Below are 22,581 nucleotides of genomic sequence, written 5' to 3'. Positions count from 1 at the left end.
ATGCTATAAAAGTAATGGTAGGAACATTATTATTTTAAAACTAACTTTTGTTTGTACTTACTGATTTTCTGCGTTGAATTGTCGTCAGTGTGACGATTGGGCTTAATGTTTGAGGTTCGATTCATTGTTCATTCGAAGCGATATTGGGTTTTCTTCCGAATTTTTAATAAATATATTCAGTAATTGTATGGAGGTTGAACTTTAATCTAATATATAAAATTTCCATGTCATAATGTTAGTTACCGTACTCCTCCGAGTCCTTTACCGATATTTACCAAATTTTATACGCGTATTCAGCAGGTCCGAGAATCGGCTATTATCTATTTTCTAGAAATAATTTATAAGGCAAAATACGTTTGCCGCGTCAGCTAGTATTAGTATAGACTTTCCACTCATGGTTTATATTTAAACTGGAATTTTTAAATTACTTCTGCCTCCCTTTCGAGGAATTACAGACATGACGTGTTCACTCACGATAATGTTGTAGTAGATATATTGAAGTTCAAGTTCACAGACATAAATAAATAGTATCTACATATTAGAGTAAACTTCTTCGTAATGGATGTACATAATATGTCGTTTAGAGGATTTCTAAGATGTTACGTAAAAAGTATGGTATTTGGAGAGTTATAGTGTACGTTTAAAGAACGTGTTGAATTATTATTTTTCGTGGAAATTAATTAATGGATTTTATTGTAACTTCCGTGAGACATACTAAATTAATTACTATATTATCTGCTTACTATAATAAAAAAAATAATTGGGACAACTGAAGTTATAAGGAAATCTCTAGATTTTGTGGTACAAATCTAGTTAAAATCGTTAATTTGTTACTCATATTAATGTAAATTTTAGCAAAAATAAATGTTTGTTCCGTTAATCAACAACTAAAAGAGGTCAGCACAGTTTGTTGTCCTTTTCTCTGTTCAGTGTATTGTTAATAAAGAAAATATATACGTACGTAGGTACCTTTGTTCTTCATCCGCTTTGAAATTGTAAATATCCATCAGTTCATTTAGGTACACGTGTTGCTTCACAAGACCATTGGCAATATTGGGTTTGATTAATATCGTTAATAATAACACTGAGCGTTTTACAAAAGCAAAGTTGCTTACACATCTTGCCTTATTGCTGGATATTCAAATTAAAATGTTTATTTTATTTCTTACTCATCAGATAAATTTTTAATTGTTATAAATGTCTATAATTAGTATTGCTTTGTTTATCAGGAGTGTCCGCTCCGTGCAGCCGATGCGCAAAGCCAGCACGGAGCTACGTCGGTTCCTCTGGTACTCCTTGTACGCGTGGAGTACGGCGATCCTCCTCACACTCGTCATGTTCATCTTCGATAAGTACCCGGTGTCTGACTACCTGGACGCCAACATGGGGGAAGGATTATGCTGGTTCGGAACTTGTAAGTCATCTTTCTGTAAATAAATGTTTGTTTCTAATGAATGCCGGAATAGTTTATGTACCGGAAAATTACAGCTTATATTCAGATAAAACGTACCGTTTCCATTGAAGCAAAAACAGGGCGGAATACATTTGTTTGTGTACATGTATTAATTGTACTGTGTTTAGGTCACCTAATAATGTCTTGCTGCGGGTTATTGATCGGTAAGATTGGGAACATAAAAAATATTGGGACAATTGAAGTTCTAAGGAAATCTAAACAGACAGATGAGCTTGGCCACCTGAATATCAGACGAGTAATGACGTATTTTAAAATATACACCTACCTACCTCTGTAGTAAGTTTGACGTAGGATAGGCCCTACGTAACCAAAAGTCTGTACTTTACGTCGACTTGCCATATTTCTTGTAAAATAAACAGAAATAACGTTTTGAAATTACTTCTAGTCAGCAATAATTTGTTTCCCGCAATCCCAGTTTATCTAGTTTTTACGTAACTATCTATCTATACATATAATAAAATCGTAGAAAAGTGCTGTCTGTACATTGAAAATAAAAATAAAAAAAATAGCAGGGGTTATTGTTATGTCGATGTCGAACCCAAAAATGTAATTAACTTTTTTTTTGTCTGTTTGTCTGTTTGTCTGTTTGTCTGTTCGTCTGTGCGCGCTAATCTCAGAAACGGCTGATCCGAGTTGGATGCGGTTTTTACGAATATATTGTGGGATGCTTAAATTTACATTTAGTGTTTGTTTCATGTCAATCGGTTCATAAATAAAAAAGTTATGTCAAATTAAAGAATCACGTCGAACATTCTATGCTTATACCATTAATCTCCGCAACTATTTGACGGATTTGGTTGAAATTTGGTACAGATATAGTTTAGAACCTTAGAAAGGACATAGATATATTTTTATTTCAAAAATCAAAAAATAAAAATTAGAAATAAATTATTTATAAATAATTCTATGTCGATCGTTACACGACTTCGGTTCATGTTATTGTTTTAATTCATCGAAAAAAAGTAAATAAATAGTAAAAAGGTATGAAAAAAAATATATCATAGATGATAGATGGCGTTGGGATCGAAATAGATCGCGCTATGGTTTCGTTACATTCATTTGGTTGGGTATCGGCCGAGCGCTTCGGTACTATCGTAGAAAAAGTGTATTATCAGTCGTATGATTATTTGTCTGTAGTGGTCCTGCTGTTTCGTATATTCTAAATTGGTTTCGTTGTATTTGTCAATTAATAAGTTTATTTGTTGGGTTTTCCTGGTTTTTTGGTTAAACTATTTAACACGTTCACTGCGGCTGTGCAAGATTAAGACTTACTTCCAGTGCTATACAAGTCACGTACTTCCCGTATCAAGATTGCCTGGTGTGCGTTACGACGTCTATGTTCCCGTATGTAGTCCTGATTTCAAACCTCCACAGAGACATGGAAACTCCTCAGCAGAATTTTTTTCTGTACCAATACATAGTTTACATCCTTGTGTATACACAGCTGCAGTAGCACGGGGTTCTTAGTAATATTTTAAAAGTTACAGGTAGTTTTAAAAATGGTTGATTTTACGGGAAAATACTTGTCGTGGCGCATACAACAGTCGTATTGCTAGGGATGGGGTATCACAAAAACGTTGTTTTGTTTTAGATTCATTATTTTTTATTAGAGTATTACACAATCAACAAAACCTTTTTTGTAATAAAAGTAATAATTGTTAACAAAAACAGTAACTTCTTATTTTAACAAACATTAACAAAACAGTAACTTCTTATTTTATATAATTATTTATTTGTTTTACTTGATAATCTAATCATCAGAAAAAAAAATACTTAAAAAATAATAAGAGTAGTAGGTGCCATACCATGAAATGAGATAATCCTTAATAATAATTCTTTACATAACATCCTGCATAATCACGACTAATAGGAACTTTAAGTAGGATATCGCGTTCTGTAAAAACGTATTGACTAGGCACAGCACTATGACTAAATGAAGCTCACGTTCAGTGCGGTACGGGGTTTAGGATACGGCCAAATAGTTCCCGTATCGTACTATTGTACAATAATTACCTCTCTGTGCGTTACGATAAAATAATTCCCGTACATTTTTATTCTTAAATTTGAATACACTATAAGTAAGCACATCGGGAATATAGGTGTCTCTTTTTTACTTGAACGAATACTTGAATAAATCGCCTCCGCACGGAGAGTAAAACCAGGACAACTAGCTGCCGCACAGAGCAAGACTCAATTACAACCAAATACTTCCCGTAACGCAGTGAACGTGTTAACGTAGGTTTTGTTTGATATCGATTATTAGTAGTTACTGTAGTTAGTTTTTTTAATAAAATTGTAAGTCTCATTTTTTTTTAATTAGATTAGATTTAAGTCGTTTCTTTTAAATTATTTAGTTTAAGCTTGGTTATTATAGCATAGAGGATAGGTTGTAATATAGTTTCTTTTTTAATTGTTATAAATTCGTAATTCGTAGCTTTCTTTAGTTTTAAGTTAGTTTAAGTCCGTTTTTAAACTATTTTTTCAATGCCCTAAGTGAGTATACATCTATTAAATTCAAACGCAGAGCTCATTATGTTGATTTTTGAAGAGTTCCCTGGAATATCTTCCACATCTCATTTTTGAAGAGATCCCGCGAGATCGGGAACTATGTGGTTAAAACCAAAAATTTGCCGGAAGTCACTATTCCACGCGAACGAAGTCGCGGGCAAAAGCTAGTTATAAATAAAAATATCTAAGATCATCAATAAAATACAATTATAACATTACGTACACACGCGAAGTATAAATATTATAATATCTACGCACGTTACGTACATATTTTTCGACCAGTATTAAACATTTGGTTAAGATTTACAAAAGCTTAAATAAAGATTAGTGGGTGCGAAATTTATGATTACCTGCCAAAAGTTATAGTCAACTGAGTAGTTATTTTATGTGAAGATTTATAATAATGCCGTCCATCACGTCCTGCAGACCACGAAAGGTGGGTCCGCGTGAGTCACGCGGAATATTTAAGTACAAAATATTATGAACATTTCTTTCATAGGAACGTTTTGTTGCTGATGTATGTGTAGTTTCAGTAAACGCCCGCGCTTTTAAAGTAAACTGTCGGTCTAGTTCTGCGTACAATAAAAATAATAAACAAACCTACATCGTCATATTTTCTTCAAACTACACGGATTATACGGAATGTGTTTTTTTATTCGTTCATCACCTTCATGTCTATATGAAAATTACAATTCCCATCCATTGTTTGACTCACTATCCGGAAGGATGCGTTTGTTCTTATTATATGACTACAATTTCTCGTTTTATGAGGATTCTCATGAAATAGTCGTCTACAAAATTACTTTACTGCTTCAGTTTTAGATCTCCGGGTCTAGAATTAACAAAAGCGCGTGGAACAAAATTTTGATTTGCAGTCCAAAGAAAAGTTCGACTTTCCTCAAATAAGAAGTAAAATGCTCTTTTCAACGCATACAGGAAGTATGCGTGCGTTAAGTCAAATGATCTGAAAATGCACTCACACAGAGCTGTCGTGTAAAGTATACACAGGGTAATTAATAAAGAAATAATTTGTTTCAATTCTCGTGAATTCGTGTGAAAACAAAGTCAATGTCCCACGTGTCTTGCAGACAGTGTCCATCGGCACTTACAGACACATTACAGTTCTAGTACTTTATGATTAATACAGATTTAATGGACGGTAAAGCTTTTAGAAAATTCCTTTTATTGTGAAAACTGTTTGGTGTATTTAATTTGTTTAATGTTAGTGACAAAACTACTTCTAATTAAGTACCAAAATGTGTGTAGTTTTAAGTAATTAAAATTTCGTTAGGTAGTCATTTCATTTTAATTTATGCTCCTTTGTTTCACTGTAAGGTTTTATTGTTAGGTTATGATTATTTATGTTATTTTTTAATTGAAATCGTTTAATTGAATTGAGATGACACATTAGGTGCAATTACATTATACATATGCACATGTCCGTGGTTTCTCTCGCGTAGATTATGGAATTTGTGACTAATAAAAGTAGCCTAAGTTATTCATTAGTACATCAGCTAACTGCCAAATCTCAAACTACAAAGTCGTTTCAGCCATAACAGGTCTAGATACTAGATCTTGATAGTCTAGTCTAAATTAAATGCCTCTTATCACATTTTACTAAGTTTAACCATGGAAAATTAATACATATTTGAAAATTAAGTTGAATTGTTTACATAAACAAGTAAGTAAGTTTACAAGTAAGTTTAATTAAGTTATATGTATTTGAATCTTAAAGTAAGCTAGTCAGACTTAATGCTAACAAAAATCGCTGTTGTTTCCTGTTGAAAAGACAATTCTCTCACTAGAAGTTATTTTCTCGATTCATTCTATCTACAACAGGATATTGTGTTTAGCACAAATATTTGTTCGCATAGAAATTGGGTCGGCTATACAACTTACGACCAGTCATAATTGGTAGGTACACGTATCTGTCTAATTGACTGAACACGTATATATTTATATATAGGTATGTTTACAATAGGTAAGTAGGTGTTGAGTCATAGTCTACGATATCGTTAGTCAGGGGACAGTACGTCAGGGATCATTCATCTAGTCTGCGCTAAATATTGAGTAATTGTTCGTACTAATTGAAAGGAAAAATGTTATTGTTGGAATTGAATAGACTCCGAAACTATTGGACTGATTTGAAGTTCTTTCATCATTGCAATACTTGATTTTCAGGAAATAACACAAATAAGCTATTTTTATTACATTTCCTCACAGAATTGGGACTTGTGAGTTTATAAATTTTACGTAGAGAACGTAGTAGACCGAGTTTAATGAATTGAACAGGTACAATAGACGCTAGTGTTTATTGCATATTTTGATATAGTACTTTTACATGAATGCTTACAAGTGGGTAAGTAGTACTTTGGTACTCCTAAGTAACGTTTTATCACGGTAAAAGGTTTCAAAAATTTGCTAGTAAAAACACAAATTATAGTAAGTACATGTGTAGAGTATACATAATGTGTTTGCTAAGGACCCTTTTCTAACTTATGTAAGCACTGTTATAATTACCATTTCTGTACCAATTTAAATAACTAATTTCAAATGTAGTGTATCTGATTATAAAGATACAAACAAAAATAACCTCTCTTTGGTTTGTGGTAGGAAATAATCAAATGTAATTAAATGTATTGTTCTGAAAAGTTCAAGTCATTCTCGTCGTCATGTTGTTATGACGTAATTGGTGTGGTCCGACAATCGATAAATAAGCAGTCAAAACCATTTGTGAATAGCTATAACTTTTTTGTAGTGCACTTCAAATGTTCTTCAACATACTAAGCTTTTAGGCTCAATTTACACCGTCGTCGCAGGTTGGAATGGAAGCGACAAAATTGTACAAAGTATAATGAACTTTATATAAACTGTATAACACACAAATTAAATAACAGGGATGATGCGCGAGGATTCCAAAGAAGACGGGGCCAATTTTAGGCTCGTATTTATTGTATGTTATATAAACGATATAAAGTTCATTATGCTATATACAATTTCGTTGCAAAAAGTCGCTTCTTTTCCACTCCACGGTATAAATTGAGGCTTACGATCATAATAACTGTATTAGCAGTCATACAGGAATCTAAGATACTTATCATTGAAACAATCCTGCATGTTAACGAGGTTGTTCGGCAGATTGTGTACTATTAAAGCACTAGTGTATGTTGGAAAAAACCATCGTCACATTTGAATATTGATTTGTAAAGGATTTACCAATAGTACTTATTCATCAGTATTTGACTGCGCTCTGGGACAACTTTTTGTGTGATCCATAAATTGTTGTTTTGAGTCTAGGTGTTATAAGTATATAAGCTTGTATGTTTGTAAACGCATCCACGACATAGGAGAAAATCCTAGTGTGTGGCAACGTTTAAAATGATTATTTGTTAAATTGATATCAAAGCTGTTTAAATGGCAATTGTTTTCTTTCATTTAAGACTAAGCGCCTGTTTCACCACCCTCATTTAGGTACCCCATAAACTTATATGACAGATAGTTGATACAAATTGTGAAACAGGCGCTAAGTAGAACTTGAGTAAGAGTCTGCAAAACAATGTACGGGATTGATATACGTTTATCCAACGAAAGTCAATCCTATACTTGATTAATTTTCATGAACTATACTTATTTTATTTAATTAACGGTGATGTTCTGCCTTCCATCTTTTAGACTATACATCCATTAGTGTTTCATAAATGATTACAGATCAGAACGCGCGGAATGACTGGCCGCACTACATATTCTTCGTGATCCCCATGGGGCTTGTGACTTGCACCAACTTCGTGCTGTGGGTGCTGACCGCTCGACATTGTGCGAAGGTCAAGTCCGAGGTGCATCGGCTCCAAGCTGGCTCTGTTGGTGACAGAGTGAAGAGACGGTTCCGAGTCGACAGAGCAAAGTAAGTAACTTAAAATACCAATAATTTCTCGGAGAGGTGAATATTATCAAACATCTACGTTTAGTCAGCCATATTATAAGCGTCAAGTAAAAAGATGGCGAGCTTATGATGTCACCTGCTCGACAGTCTCGCTTCAGTTGCAATAATACCTATAGATTATAGAAATTTAACTGATTCGGCACCAAAGTTAATTTACCCATTTTTCCTCGGTACTTACTCTTTTCTTTACACTTTTTTATCCAGTAACTTTTTAGCGGTGAATTGTTACCGTTAAGTAAACGGTATTTACGCTGGGTTTTTTGACGTAACTCACAATTATTTTGCAAACCTTATTAACACACTGAGTTTGTCAATTTAACAGGCAGACAGAGACGAAATTACCTATTTCGTGCTAATCTAATACTAGCTGCTAGCTCTACTAATGGATGTCCGAATACAAATATTTAATCGCCTGTCGTCTGTCTTTATTATTTTAGAAGCTACGTCAATTTGAAAGCATATTTTTAGGTTTATTATTGATTCTGTTTGTGGAATGGAGATTATTGATCCCAAATGCTCAATATTTTGCTCATTACTAGTTACTCAGAAGGGAACGAAACGACAACGTCAACGTCCGGAGAAAGTACTTTTAGAGGATGTCGTTTGAAACATTACGGTACATGTAGTTAGGCTTTTGAACCCTTGTCCAGTGAATTGTGTCAATGAAAAAAAGTCTTCAGGCAAATACGTATTTATTGTATACTAGCTGATACCCGCGCCTTGCTCGCGTAGATTACGAACTTTGTGACTAATAAAAGTAGCCTACGTTACTCCTTAGTATATAAACCACCTGCCAATAAAAAACTCGTCAAAATCGATCCAGCCATTTCAGAGATTAGCCAAAACAAACAGTCAGACAGACAAAAAAAGAAAATTTATTATTTTGGTATGTATGTATATTTTAATGCATATGGTGGCATTTAGTAAGAAACGGTTATTACAAACAGACACTTCAATTTTATTTATTAGTCTAGACTTGAAACAAAATAAAAATATTTGTCAACAAGTCGGTTTCATTCGGCAACACCAAAAAAGTATGAATGAGCCAGTGATCTTTATTAATACCACTTCAAGGTTTGTATTGACCTGAAACATTTACACAATTCGTCACAACCCATAGACCATTAGTGTTGAGATCATTTCCGAACAAAACGTTTGGTAAAACGTTTTTCTGCTTTTGTATAGATAAGTTGACACTTCCGCAGATTACAATCTTTATGTAGTTAGTAGTTAAATGTAGAATTACATTACGTTTAGTGCTTTAACTAAATGATGTAATGCGTTTAAGCGTGATTAATAAATGAGAACGGTCAGTGGACAATTGTTTGTCGTCACGAGGAGCAATTAACTCTGCGTTGAGTAATGACATGGTCTTGGTCTTGGAACTTCAATATTTATCTTTCAAGATAATACGATTTAAGTTCAATATGACATTTCTTTATTTTGAAGCTCTAGAATAGAACGTATTAGGTAGGCGTAGTCGTAATCAGACTTAATGGAACGTAAAGCTATACCTAAACAGTAACAGACAGAAAATAAGGAAAGATGATTCATTTTTATTGGTTAAAAGTATACAATTGTTGAATTAAAACCGTAATCCAGGAACATTTTGTTTGCAACTTTACCCTCCTTTGTTTTATACCTTCCTACCATTCAAGTGCATTAGAATTCCATTTAATACACCTTATCCATTAGACCTGGCCTTCGCTAATAGCAGTATAATTTATGATGTTTACTATGAGCTTGACATATTTTAATCAAGACTCTAGGGACAAAGTGCATGAAATGCGTTTTAACAAGGCTGGCATGAGGTCTTCTTTATAAAATTAGAATTATGTATGTAATGTTGAAGCTAATCGAAATTGCCTAGCCTGTATTGTTACAATAGAATTTATTAAAACGAGGAACAAATTGACAAATTAAAGGTATGTAGTACCACTTAGGTACACAACCTTACTAGTGAAGCGATGAAATTCCCTATTGTAAATTACATTCATTGTACCATATTATGTTCGATGCTTATTGTGCACTTAATCTGGCCTAGTCTAGACTAATAAATTAAATTGGGGTGTCTTTAGTATTGAAATAATCGCTTTTTACTATATCCACATGAATATACATACGATAAATACACCAAAATTAATATTTATGTAAATTTTTGTCTGTCTGTTCGTTCTGACTAATCTCTGAAATTTCTGGACCAATTTGGGACTTTTATTGGCAGGTAGTGGATGTACTTTTATCCGTCCGTAATCCACGCTTGCGAAACCGCAGGCATCAGTTATAGTCACATCTAATTATGTGATTGATAAATATTGTTACTGGATGTAACACCTCTTCATTATACTCTGTCAGTATTGTGTACCTACGTGATAGGATAGGATATTTCCATGTTATTTGTTCAATAATAGGTACTACTACATAGGGTGTTCAAGAAACCTGAGTTGCATTTAAAGATTTTACATATTTTATCGCAAATATTTATCGTGTTAATAAGCACGTGTTAAGTAAAGTCATGAGAAATATGTCTTAAATAAATACTTAAATGTTGCTTGTTAAATCAATATTAGGTACAAGGGATGTATGTTGAAATAACCATAATCTAAATGCATTGTGAAATATTTATTTGCAGTTGTGCAACAATGTGTAGATAATAATTCTTATTGATTAAAATTTTCCTATTATTTGCTCTCTTTTGAACTCCCTATGTACTAATAATAAGCTACGAGGCTTACGCAATAATTTCATTAACTATTATCTATATGATTCGGCCGTGTCATTTCCACAGAAATGATCGCATATCACACAGCCATTGTTATGGCTGTAGATAGGGACGTATAGGAAGGCAATTAATTAACGCGGCGCGCCGGCGAACCAGTTCTTAATAAAGCTTTTAATAAGAACAAATATCATTGTTCCATATTTTGGGTTTTTTTTGGACGTCATATTATACGTACTTCCACTTGTATAATTGGTACTCGAGAGGGATCAAACCATACTGTGTCTTTCTTGATTGAGTTTGTGAACAAAGATAGCACATTGTACTCCACTTCTCGCGTCTGTCTCTGGTTCTGAATTGAAATACTGCTTTGGTGTGGAATTAGGGGCACTGGCATCCTTTTGTGAAGCAGTAATGCTAGCTATGAGACGGGACGCGTGAGAGGATGATCCTCCTAACGCCTCAACCATTACGGAGAGACTCCGGGCGTCGGTTATCACGTAATGGTCTGCGGATGGCGAGCGCAGGTAAGTCGCCACCGGACTAGAACCAGAGCGCCGTGCGGACGGCGCTCTGCGTTCTGCGCTCGCCTTAAAGAGCCATCAGACCGCCATAGATGGGGTCCAGTAGGGCTGATGTCCGATCCGAAACTACGGACTACCTAGCGGGTTCCAAAGCTGCGGCTAAAAGAGCAGAAGTCGGCACAGGGTAGTTTTTAGTCAGTAAGATCCGACACTCCCTTTCGTCTCACCCTAGGCAAGAGAAGACTTAAGTCTTTGAAAGATTTTCTTAATTTTCCCCTGAAAAAAATGTACTTACATCACTGATTACTGACATTAACTAATGTAGGTAAATTATAAAAAATAATGCTTTGACGTTGAAGACAATCATTGTTGTTTAGTGGAGACTTTTATGTTTTGTACGTAATTTCCGCATAGATCTGTATTAATTGACAATTATGTAAGTAGGTCTTAAAGTTACCACTTTTGTCATGCAAGTACTTCCTTTTCAGAATAAATTGAATTTACATAAGATGTTGTCACCCAGGACATTTATATATGTTTAAATGAACATACTATTTGTATTGTACGTTTATTAAATTTTTGTTTACTTTATTGATTAAGTAGTCATGAATATGAGGTAATTTAGAGTCCATTTTGATGACTAAGCAATTTTTTTTTGGAAAGTCTATATTTACCTTTGTATTAAAAATGTACAAGTAGGTCTTAATTAACGTATTCGGGGAAGAACTTGAGTTATCTTCAATGGACGTTAATTTAAATTAATAGTCACTGCTAAATGTGTAGGTAGTGTAGTTATTTTAAACAGCAATTCTGCATATCATAGGTACTAATGGTTTAAATAAATAATTAGTTTTTCTCTATATTTTTTTATTGAAGTGTACTTCTTGATCTGCGTTGATTATCGTATTGTTATAAGTACTTATTTTGATTCTAAATTATCCTTTTTTACATTCTTGACCACCTCGTTTAGACAGCTATTCAGCCATTTTATATAAAAGACACTCGTAAAAACTTCTTTCCTCAATTGAAACACTATAGTATTCTAGATGGGCTTGTATTAATCTGAGGAAGGTCACAGGTAAAACATAAAACGTCCCGTCACATAAAATTGACAATCGATTTGGATAGCTGCTGATAGAGTAAGTATTTATTGATGTCGTAAACCCTGATTTAAGACTCAACCAACGTTTACTAAGAGCACACACGCATACACACACACAGAGACATATATAACAACATAACGCACTTTAAACTGCAAATATTACAACGTACATCACTGCTATTTACTATACAGGTAAGAAAATAAAGATTGATTCAGTAAAGACAGTAACCATTGCTGGCTATTAAACCAATCAATGGTTACAGAACAGTGGCGTAGCGTTGTCGGCCGCCCGAAGACAATTTTGCCGCCCCCTTATTTAGGTAGTATACTACACATTACATATGAGAACTTTTCGTCATAATTCCCGTGGTATAGGCGATATAATGTACAACGAAGCTACATCTCTACGCATTGCTAAAGTGTCAAGTCGGTTTTAAATTTCCTGCCATTCAACAATCCGATTCGCACGCCGCTGAACGCGGTCCAGAGGATGAACCTGGTACTGGGGTGCCCCGCCCGCAGATAAGACTTGTATTTCATATGGGGCCGAACCTGCGCCTTATATAGAAGCAGGCGATGGGCTGGAGTGAAATACTGCCTTGATCTGTTGAGCACACCAAGCTTTTTCGAGGATAATTTAGCCTTATTCTCTAGATGGCCACGGATATGGACGTCGCTCGATTTGATAAGTACCCATTTCTAATACCGGGCTAAATGTGTCTTAGTGGGGTTACTGGAACAAATTAAGTTCATCCCAATCTGAGATTCTCCGCAAAGAAGTCTCGATTTCAGAACAAGTCTGTTTCGGTAATTTTCCCGAGAAATGTTAGCGCGGCCGGTACAATTTTGTACTGTCATCTAACAATTTTTGATTTGCAACATATCATTGATATTAGGTGATAGCACGCAGCCTTGAGGGACACCTGCGTTTACAAACAGAGAGTCGGAGCATTCCCCATCGACAACGACCTTAATGCTTCTGTCTGCATTAGACCCATTCGCACAATTTCTCGGGAAGACCATAGGAAGAAAGCTTCGAAAGAAGCGCTTTATGCCAAACCCGGTCGAAGGCTTTCGCCACGTCCAAGCTAACTACCAACGCTTCCCCCTTAGATTCGATCGCCTGTGCCCAACGGTGTGTCAGGTAAACCAGAAGATCCCCAGCCCATCGACCTTTACGAAAACCGTATTGCTGGTCACTGAGTAGCTGGTGATCCTCTAGGTACCGCAAGAGCGGGCAGTTAATAATGTATTCCATTATTTTCGAGAAGAGGGAAGTTATGGCTATCGGTCTGTAGTTGGACGGATTTGTTCTATCGCCTTTTTAGGGTTCCGTAGTCAAATGGCAAAAAACGGAACCCTTATAGATTCGTCATGTCTATCTGTCTGTCCGTCCGTCCGTCCGTCCGTCCGTATGTCACAGCCATTTATTTCCGAAACTGTTGGGCCTACATAGTTGAAACTTTGAAGGTTGATGTATTTCGGTAACCGCTATTCGAATTTTGAATAAAAATTAATAAATTTAAAAATTAAAAGGGGGCACACCATACATGGAACTGATTCAAAAAATAAAAATTTTCAGCTAACATATCCATAATGGGTGTCTATGGATAGGTCTTTAAAAAAGACATTAAGGTTCTTAAAACCATTTTTCGTCAAAATTAACCGTTTGAAAGTTAGACGCTTCTAAAGTGGAAAAATGAGTGTCCCTCTAACTTTTAAAATAAGAGAAGGAGAAAACAAAAATAAATATATGCTGTAGATTTCAATAGAAACTAACAACGAAAATTGGTTTGAACCAGATATCATTATTAGTTTTTAAGAAATAAAACATTTTCAAAAACCGCAAATATAACTTTGTCGTTCATACAAACACTATGTAAAACCAAGTTATTTTACAACTTTTATCTACTTTCTGTTACGGAATCCTTCATAGGCGAGTCTGACTCGCACTTGGCCGGTTTTTGTTTAGGGATCGGATGGACCAAGGCCGTCTTCCATGATTTCGGGACTACGCCTAAAGAGTAAGCTCATTTTATTCGGTCCAAATTTGTACAGTCGACTCTATCTAAAGGTTCCCTCTCGGGGCAGGACCACTCGTTAAAGGTTCCATCCCCACTATCACTACTTTCTCCGATCGTTTACTAAGAGCAAACACGCATACACACACACACACACACACACACACACACACACACACATATATAACAACAAAACGCACTTTAAACTGCAAATATTACAACGTATATCACTGCTATTTACTATACAGGTAAGAAAATAAAGATTGATTCAGTAAAGAATAACCATTGGCTGGCTATTAAACCAATCAATGGTTACAGAAGGTGTAGTTTCGTAAAACAAAATTGTCTATCTGTCAGTTGGTTCTAGTTAATCTCTGAAATGGCTAGGCCGATTTTGATGTGACTTTAATTGTAGGTAGCTGCATGATGTACTAAGGAGCAACTTACTCTACTCTTATTTAAGAAACATTATTTTATATAAGAATAAAATTAAAATCCCAATTTCTGCCAAAAATATTCTACGCGGACAAAGTCGCGGCTAATAACTAGTTTGATTTAATGAAGCATCATTTGTGTCCACAGATACGTGTTGACCGGCAAACTCTGGATAGTGATGGGTGCTGGTTGGATCTCCGAGTTAATGTCTACGATAGTATCTCAGCCCTGGTGGTTGTGGACCATCATCGACCTGATCAACGAGCTCCAAGGAGTCCTCATCTTTCTCATTCTAGTTATGAAGCCCAAACTTTATTATCTCATCAGAAAGAGGCTAGGTAAGTTAAGACATATTTTATTGTTTGGCCCTGTGGCGATCCAAGTGTTTCCAAGCAGTTTACTCATACAACATTTACAAGGGTATTGAGTAAAAATGGTATAAACTGGTAGATGAGGTAATCAAAGAGCTGTAACAAACGAATAACTTCCATTTTATGCGAATAGCTTGTTAAACAACTGTCTAAAGGTAGTTAAGGATTCAACGATTGTGCATACGTGTGTTCTACAGCAATCAATCAATACAATACAATCGTTCGTAACTATGAGTGCTAAATATATTTATCATAATTTATTTCAGTGTTGTGATTAGCTGCTGATAATATCTACTTTCAAAGAATTATTTGTCTCAAGTGTCTGACTCAAATTCGACAAATTGTCATTTGTGTTACTTTTCGTGCACCAATTTCACAATATGTGAGAGATGATTTTATTGTTTTCAGGTTGTTCATCGATACCGATTGACACAAGTATATATTAAATAAATTAATTAATTTTGAACGTTGTATTGTTCTGTTGCCTAATGTTCACTTTTCAATCTAACTTAACACCACTTTCAACGTGGTCCGCCTAGCTCGCTGTGATGAATTCGCTTAATTAACACACACTGAGCTAACATTACAAGTGTGATTAGGTATCTACATGTATTGTTGTTTTATAATTTATGAATTCATTTAGATAGCGTTATCTACTGAATCCGTCCCTCGTGTCTAATTTTTTTTGTTAATGGTAAATTGAGCCGGTGTCGACTATTCCGCCAATGTCGAAAGTAAATTGGAATAGCAAGAGTGAGCAGGATTACGATTCAAGGAACTAAAAATGTAATAACTGCATGTGAGCATAAAACTCTTCAATTGACTCGTGTCTTATAATAACCTTGCAAAGTGCACCCTTTATTGTTGTCAAAGCGACATTTATTTTTGTTTTGCCGTTAATTACATAAAATCACACGGTATTACAAAATATACACGAACAATTTTAGTTTTCGACTTAACCTAAAAATATCCACTGATTTATTAAATTCATAGTGAGTTGTAAATATATTATTCCAGTACAGTAACTGCATCTAATATTAACATTATGTATGCACCACTTCTTCAAAATGTATCAATATTTCACAGAGAGAACCAAGACATAAGGTTCAATCTACACAAAATTCTTTCTTGTTGTTTGGTTTGTTTTTAGAATTGTTTTCTTCTAAAATGTAGTATCTTCTATAATGTAGTATAGCAAAGTCTTTAATCTACATTTCTTATAATGGTTTTATCTTTACAATAGCGTCATTGTTGTATTGATTTAATTGAAAAAAAAAAGAGATTTTTGTGACTAAACTTTTTAATAACGAATGTTAGACTGTAATACGCATTGTAAAGATAGTTTAACTTTAGTCCCACATTTTAAGATTTGATCCGCTAATAATTATGTTTGATGCTATAAGTGACTAAAATTTTACTAATATATAACAGGGTTGGAGAAGCCGGATGCTCAGAAGCACGGTACATCGTCGTCAGCGCGGACGTCATCCACGTTCCTGTCTCGAGCGCTCAGCACCGACGAGCGCACCAACACGCGGCTCTCTCTACAGAATAATGTCAAGCAGCCCTAACTGTGTGGAGTCACCCCTATATATTTGTATATTCAGGTTATTGTGGCCGACATTATTAAACATGCGTAACGAAACTGTATTGAGTTCTTCGATGTAGAATTATAATGACTGGAAAAAATAGTTAACAACTAAAACTCTACAGGGAAAACCATATTTTTTTTTTTTAAGGAAGCAATTATTGAAGTTATTATTAGTTCTGTTACGGCCACAGCCTGTATGTAACAGCATATATGTATTTGTTCGCATCGCCGTCTACATTTTAATATTTTTTCAAAATTATACGAGTATATTAATATTGGTCTAGTCATAGATTAAGTGATTATTAAACAGTTATCATTCATTTTGTGGACTTGAAATGTTTGGATGTACTTTGGTTGAGATGATGAATGAGCGGCTCTACAGTGTAAAATAAAATTATGATTGTGAGTGAAGTGCCTATTTGTAACTGTCGCTGTAGTAGGGTACACAGAGGTGGTTTTGAACAGATCTTCAGTTTTAATTACATATTATACAATTAAGCCGTTAGTTTTTAAGCATACCGTGTTATTCCGTTATTATACTTACTTATAATACATATACATAGGTGCGTTAGTTGATTAATAGACAATACGCACATTGTTGGTCCAAGTGACACCTTGGGACAGTATTGATTCAGCTCCTCACTAGTTTACCTGCTTTCTGTAGCTTGCTGTATTAATCGTATTATATTGCAAATACTATTCAGTTTGTTAAATGAAATGGAAATGACAAAGTATTAGGTTTGTTGACAAAAAAAACTCAAATTTTAGTAATCAAAGTACCTAACTTCATAATATGCTTATGATGAAAATTTTGTCGGTAACTAATGACTTATTTTTGCATGTGGAGATAGATATTTTCGAGTATTTTGTTGGATTTTGTAAAGAAAGAACTTGGATTATGGATATAAATGTCCAATCAAATCAGTAATTATGTGTGTGAAGATGTTATGGTGCTACACAGTAGTAATAAAATAATTGTTTATATTGGACAACCTATGTCCCTACGTACTAAGTATGGTATATGTGTTTTGTATACCTACGTAGATGGATATGGATGGATGGATAGATCTAGTAGGTGTTGTAAGAAGACATAATGTTAGAAAAGCCTTATATTTAGGTGTTATACGTGTCCAATTTTGTTTATTTGATAGATTTTTAACATTTAATTTTTTTATTGTTATTCTATCGGCTTAATCACGTAACTGTTTGACGCGCTGCTACGACTGCCACATCTTATGTCGTGGAATGCTGCTCATGAATATGAGCCTCTAGCGTGGCTGGAAACTAGTCGAGTATCTCGTTAAACAGTTACGTGAATATGCCGATAGAATAACAATAAAAAAATGAAATGTTAAAAATCTATCAAATAAACAAAACATCATAATTAATTTATTATCTTACAAAAGTTATAATAAATTATAATTCCTTTGTTTCACTTTACCTACTACATTCTTGTTTTTTCTCTGAGTTTATTATTCAATAGTGTTTCTTTTTTATTATGAAGATTACTTAAGCATTTCTTAATGAATTCAGTATTTTTTTAAATAATTTTCCACAGTATTATATAATTTTCCACAGTACTACAGATGATGTTATGAGGCTAAGTTTTGTATAATTTCGCAAATACCAATGCAATTTGTTATTAGCCGTATTCTTTTTATATAAATAGTGTCCTAAAGTATATTTTTTATGACATTTGGCATTCAATATACTCTCTAAAGATTTTCACAAACTAAAAAGGTCTGTGAATCTAAAGAAAAGCATTTTAGTTGGATTGAACCTCCATTGTGATTAGTTTTGTAAGGACTCCGTGTAACGCTCTCTGACTGAATAGTTGAAATTGAATGAAAAATATGTCGATAATGGTATGATAATATAATGATATGAATTTGACAGCTAAAGAATGTTTGATATATATTAAAATACTTATGGTTAAGCTTAAATTTTCTACACAATCTTGTTTATCCTAAAACCATCTTATTGTTAGATTAAATATAAGTAATACAAAATAAAATATACCTACGTGCAACAATATTATATTCCATAATGTACCTTCAGAGCACCTAGTTTTAATAGTCATAACTATGTATAATTAAGTATAAGATTAGTTAAAACACTTAAAATGTAAACGAATCTATATTTTTAATTAGAATAAAACATGGATTAGGAAAAGACGAAAAAATAAAAACATTCTTCATTCCAATTTTTTTTTTTATTTTATTCATGAGTTAGTTCGAAAATTCCATTCTTGGAATAGGCTATTTGACAAAATTTAAAAAACGGGTTCACATTACTTAATAGTTACTACAGAACCCATAAACATGAGTTATTTTCACATCTGATATGGCCTTAAAAATTCGAATTCAAGGCTGATAATTTGAATAACCCGCACAAACATTTCTTCGTGCAAGATGGCGCCGTACAAGCAAGGGACGTCACATCCATATTAACAAGTAACAACCAATCCTGACAGTTTTGAGTCACGTGGTCGGGGTAGTGTATGGGATTTTTAAATAAATCATTATAAATATTATAATATCAATCATTTATTTATTTCTTATACTTGTTTGTTACATTTTTAAATATTAAATTAAAAAGAAAAAAAAACATTTAAAAATATAAAAAGCAGTAGCCCACCAGTAACGGGATAAGTCCAAGCTACCGGTGGTCATAATATCAATTATTATTATCAATATATAATTTTGTATTTAAAAGTAATTCTAAAGAAAACTTACGAAATAAAATTAAATTCTAGAGTATAAGACTCATAACATTTTTATTAAAAAAAATTAATGTATGGCTGTTTTTAGGAAAATAATAAAATTTAACAGGACATCAGGGGCATCAAGGGGTACGAAAGGCTAGCTAGACTCTTTAGTTGAGTACAATTTGAAACACGATGCACCAAACACCCTGTGGTTTTGTTCTGAAGTGACACTAGGAATCACACTGGAGCCTAAACCACTCATTGGAAAAATCTGAAGCTTGGATATGTGTTGGATATGGAGTGCGGTCGTTGAATATGACGTAGGTAAAAAAATATAAGAAGGGATTTTCCGAAATTCCTAAGTTTGTAAAATCCTAAGTTTGTATAGAAGAACTTGATTTCTTGGACTGATCTGTTTTAAATTTTGCATGAACATTATTTAATTGAATAGAATGAATATTAGATTTAAAATTTGTGAAAATTCAATGTACAACACGGTCATAAACGAATAAAGGGATTTTTTTTTTGGTGTAAACCATCCTTAGAATCCTCATTAGTGTCAAATTACATTAAATTTTTTTACGTTCTAAAATTTGAAAATTCGAAATGTGACAGTGACGGCCATATTTATATTAACTTTTTTAGTGAGGCAGGTAAGCGATAATGTGATTTGATAAATTATTATTGTCAATTCCAAATACACTGTAATATGCGAAAAGCTAAATTAAATAGAAAAAAAATTGCTTATTTTTGAGATAAATACTATTATTACTTCTAGATCCTGGAGACCGGACTCCTGACTTTATGGCCATGGAACTACCTTGGAGGTAAACATTTAAACAAAAAAAGTTTATTTTAAATCGGTTCATAAATAGTCACTCGAGCGACTAACAGCGCCTGAACTATTCTCATAGCAATTTTTCGTATGAAGTATGTAGGTGTAAAAATAAAGTTAGGAAGTACGCCGTTATTTTTACATATATTTTTAATGCCTGTATGGAGTTTGTAAAATTGGGACGAATTTACAACAATCCGTTTCGTCATGTCTGAGGACCATGGTCAGCATCAGCATTGCATCTGGAGCGGACGATCATCAGCAGTTTCTGTCCAGCACGTCTCTTACAACCGTGTAAAATTTTGATGACGAACCTTTTACCTGATTGGTCCATCTCGTTGGGCAATGACCGCCAGATCTCTTGCCTTCGGTTTTCCCAACCACAATCAGTTTTATAGGTTTTCACCGCCTCTGCGAAATGTGTGGACGAAGTACGAAAGAATACGTTGCTGGCAAATGGTGGACAGTCGACTTTTTTACAAAGTAAAAAAAGTTGCTTATGTTCAGACGTGCTCCATCGTAGGCCGCATCGTCACTTACCATCAGGCGAGATAGCGGCCAAATGTTGGCTCATTTAACATAAAAAAAAGTAAGTACAGGATCGTTCCAATCCGATGGGGATGACAAATTGATTTACTATGGATGCATTAAAGTGATTTGAGTGCCTCTGTAGCTAAACCAAGTGACTTTTAGAATAAACTGAAATAAAATTCGTTCGTTAAAAAAATTACCTCCTGTTCCAAATTAAAGGTGTTAGCAAAGAATTTATTATTTCATACTAGCTTCCGCCCGCGACTCCGTCCGCGCGGATGTCGGTCTTCGCGTGAAAGTTTTATTTCTCCATTTTGAGTAACTCTGACAATGACATTTTATAAATATCTATTGGACCCAAATACGGCGAGGCCCATAATAATTAAGGAGATCCCTCTATTGAGCTACTGCTGTTGATCTCGCGTTCTGTAGAATAAAACTGAAAAATAAAGATTTTTTTTTACGTATTTTTCCAGGATAAAAAGTATCCTATTTTATGCCCAGGATAATAAGGTATAATTATACCAAGTTTCATCGAAATCAAACCGTTAGTTTTCACGTGATGCGTAAACATACAGACAGACAGAAAAAAATAATAATCACATATTTGGGTTTGGTATCTATCCAGTAACACCCCCTGCTATTTATTCTTTCAATATTTTCAATGTACAGAATTGAACCTTATACAGATTTATTATAATACTAGCTTTTGCCCGCGACTTCGTTCGCGTGGAATAGTGACTTCCGGCAAATTTTTGGTTTTAACCACATAGTTCCCGATCTCGCGGGATCTCTTCAAAAATGAGATGTGGAAGATATTCCAGGGAACTCTTCAAAAATCAACATAATGAGCTCTGCGTTTGAATTTAATAGATGTATACTCACTTAGGGCATTGAAAAAATAGTTTAAAAACGTACTTAAACTAACTTAAAACTAAAGAAAGCTACGAATTACGTATTTGTAACAATTAAAAAAGAAACTATATTACAACCTATCCTCTACGCTATAATAACCAAGCTTAAACTAAATAATTTAAAAGAAACGACTTAAATCTAATCTAATTAAAAAAACATTAGACTTACAATTTTATTAAAAAAACTAACTACAGTAACTACTAATAATCGATATCAAACTAAACCTACGTTAAATAGTTTAACCAAAAAACCAGGAAAACCCATCAAATAAACTTATTAATTGACAAATACAACGAAACCAATTTAGAATATACGAAACAGCAGGATCACTACAGACAAATATAATCATACGACTGATAATACACTTTTTCTACGATAGTACCGAAGCGCTCGGCCGATACCCAACCAAATGAATGTAACGAAACCATAGCGCGATCTATTTCGATCCCAACGCCATCTATCGAGGATAAAGACAACTTGGATTATTTATTTATACTCCGTTCGGGCATTTTCTTTGTACTAAAAGTTTAATTATATTGATATTATTTTTTTCATACCTTTTTACTATTTATTTACTTTTTTTCGATGAATTAAAACAATAACATGAACCGAAGTCGTGTAACGATCGACATAGAATTATCTATACTCCGTTAGAGCATTTTCTTTGTACTAAATGTTTTATTATATTGATATTATTTTTTTCATACCTTTTTACTATTTATTTACTTTTTTAGCGATAAATTAAAACAATAACATGAACCGAAGTCGTGTAACGATCGACATAGAATTATTTAAAAATAATTTATTTCTTATTTTTATTTTTTGATTTTTGAAATAAAAATATATCTATGTCCTTTCTAAGGTTCTAAACTATATCTGTACCAAATTTCAACCAAATCCGTCAAATA

The 22,581-nt window shown here is 33.8% G+C and overlaps 1 protein-coding gene across 6 annotated transcripts in view; it reads left to right on the top strand.

Moving 5' to 3' along the window:
- LOC118272992 (G-protein coupled receptor Mth) overlaps positions 1-22,581 on the top strand; it is a 72,907-nt gene that overhangs the window by 11,876 nt on the left and 38,450 nt on the right. Inside the window, exons 5-9 of one of the 6 annotated variants that reach the window (XM_035589718.2) lie at positions 1,230-1,414; positions 7,691-7,883; positions 14,871-15,061; positions 15,503-15,529; positions 16,526-18,888. The exons of the other annotated variants lie outside the window; for them this stretch is intronic. Coding sequence (XP_035445611.2) covers positions 1,230-1,414; positions 7,691-7,883; positions 14,871-15,061; positions 15,503-15,529; positions 16,526-16,665 — 736 coding nt within the window. The 3' untranslated portion in view covers positions 16,666-18,888. Of the gene's footprint in view, positions 1-1,229; positions 1,415-7,690; positions 7,884-14,870; positions 15,062-15,502; positions 15,530-16,525; positions 18,889-22,581 lie in introns of those variants that run through there. 6 annotated transcript variants of the gene reach the window in all.

The sequence above is a fragment of the Spodoptera frugiperda genome, chromosome 1 (assembly GCF_023101765.2).
Source record: "Spodoptera frugiperda isolate SF20-4 chromosome 1, AGI-APGP_CSIRO_Sfru_2.0, whole genome shotgun sequence".
In the NCBI taxonomy this organism is placed as follows: Eukaryota; Metazoa; Arthropoda; class Insecta; order Lepidoptera; family Noctuidae; genus Spodoptera; species Spodoptera frugiperda.
This window is presented reverse-complemented; position numbering and strand designations above follow the sequence as displayed.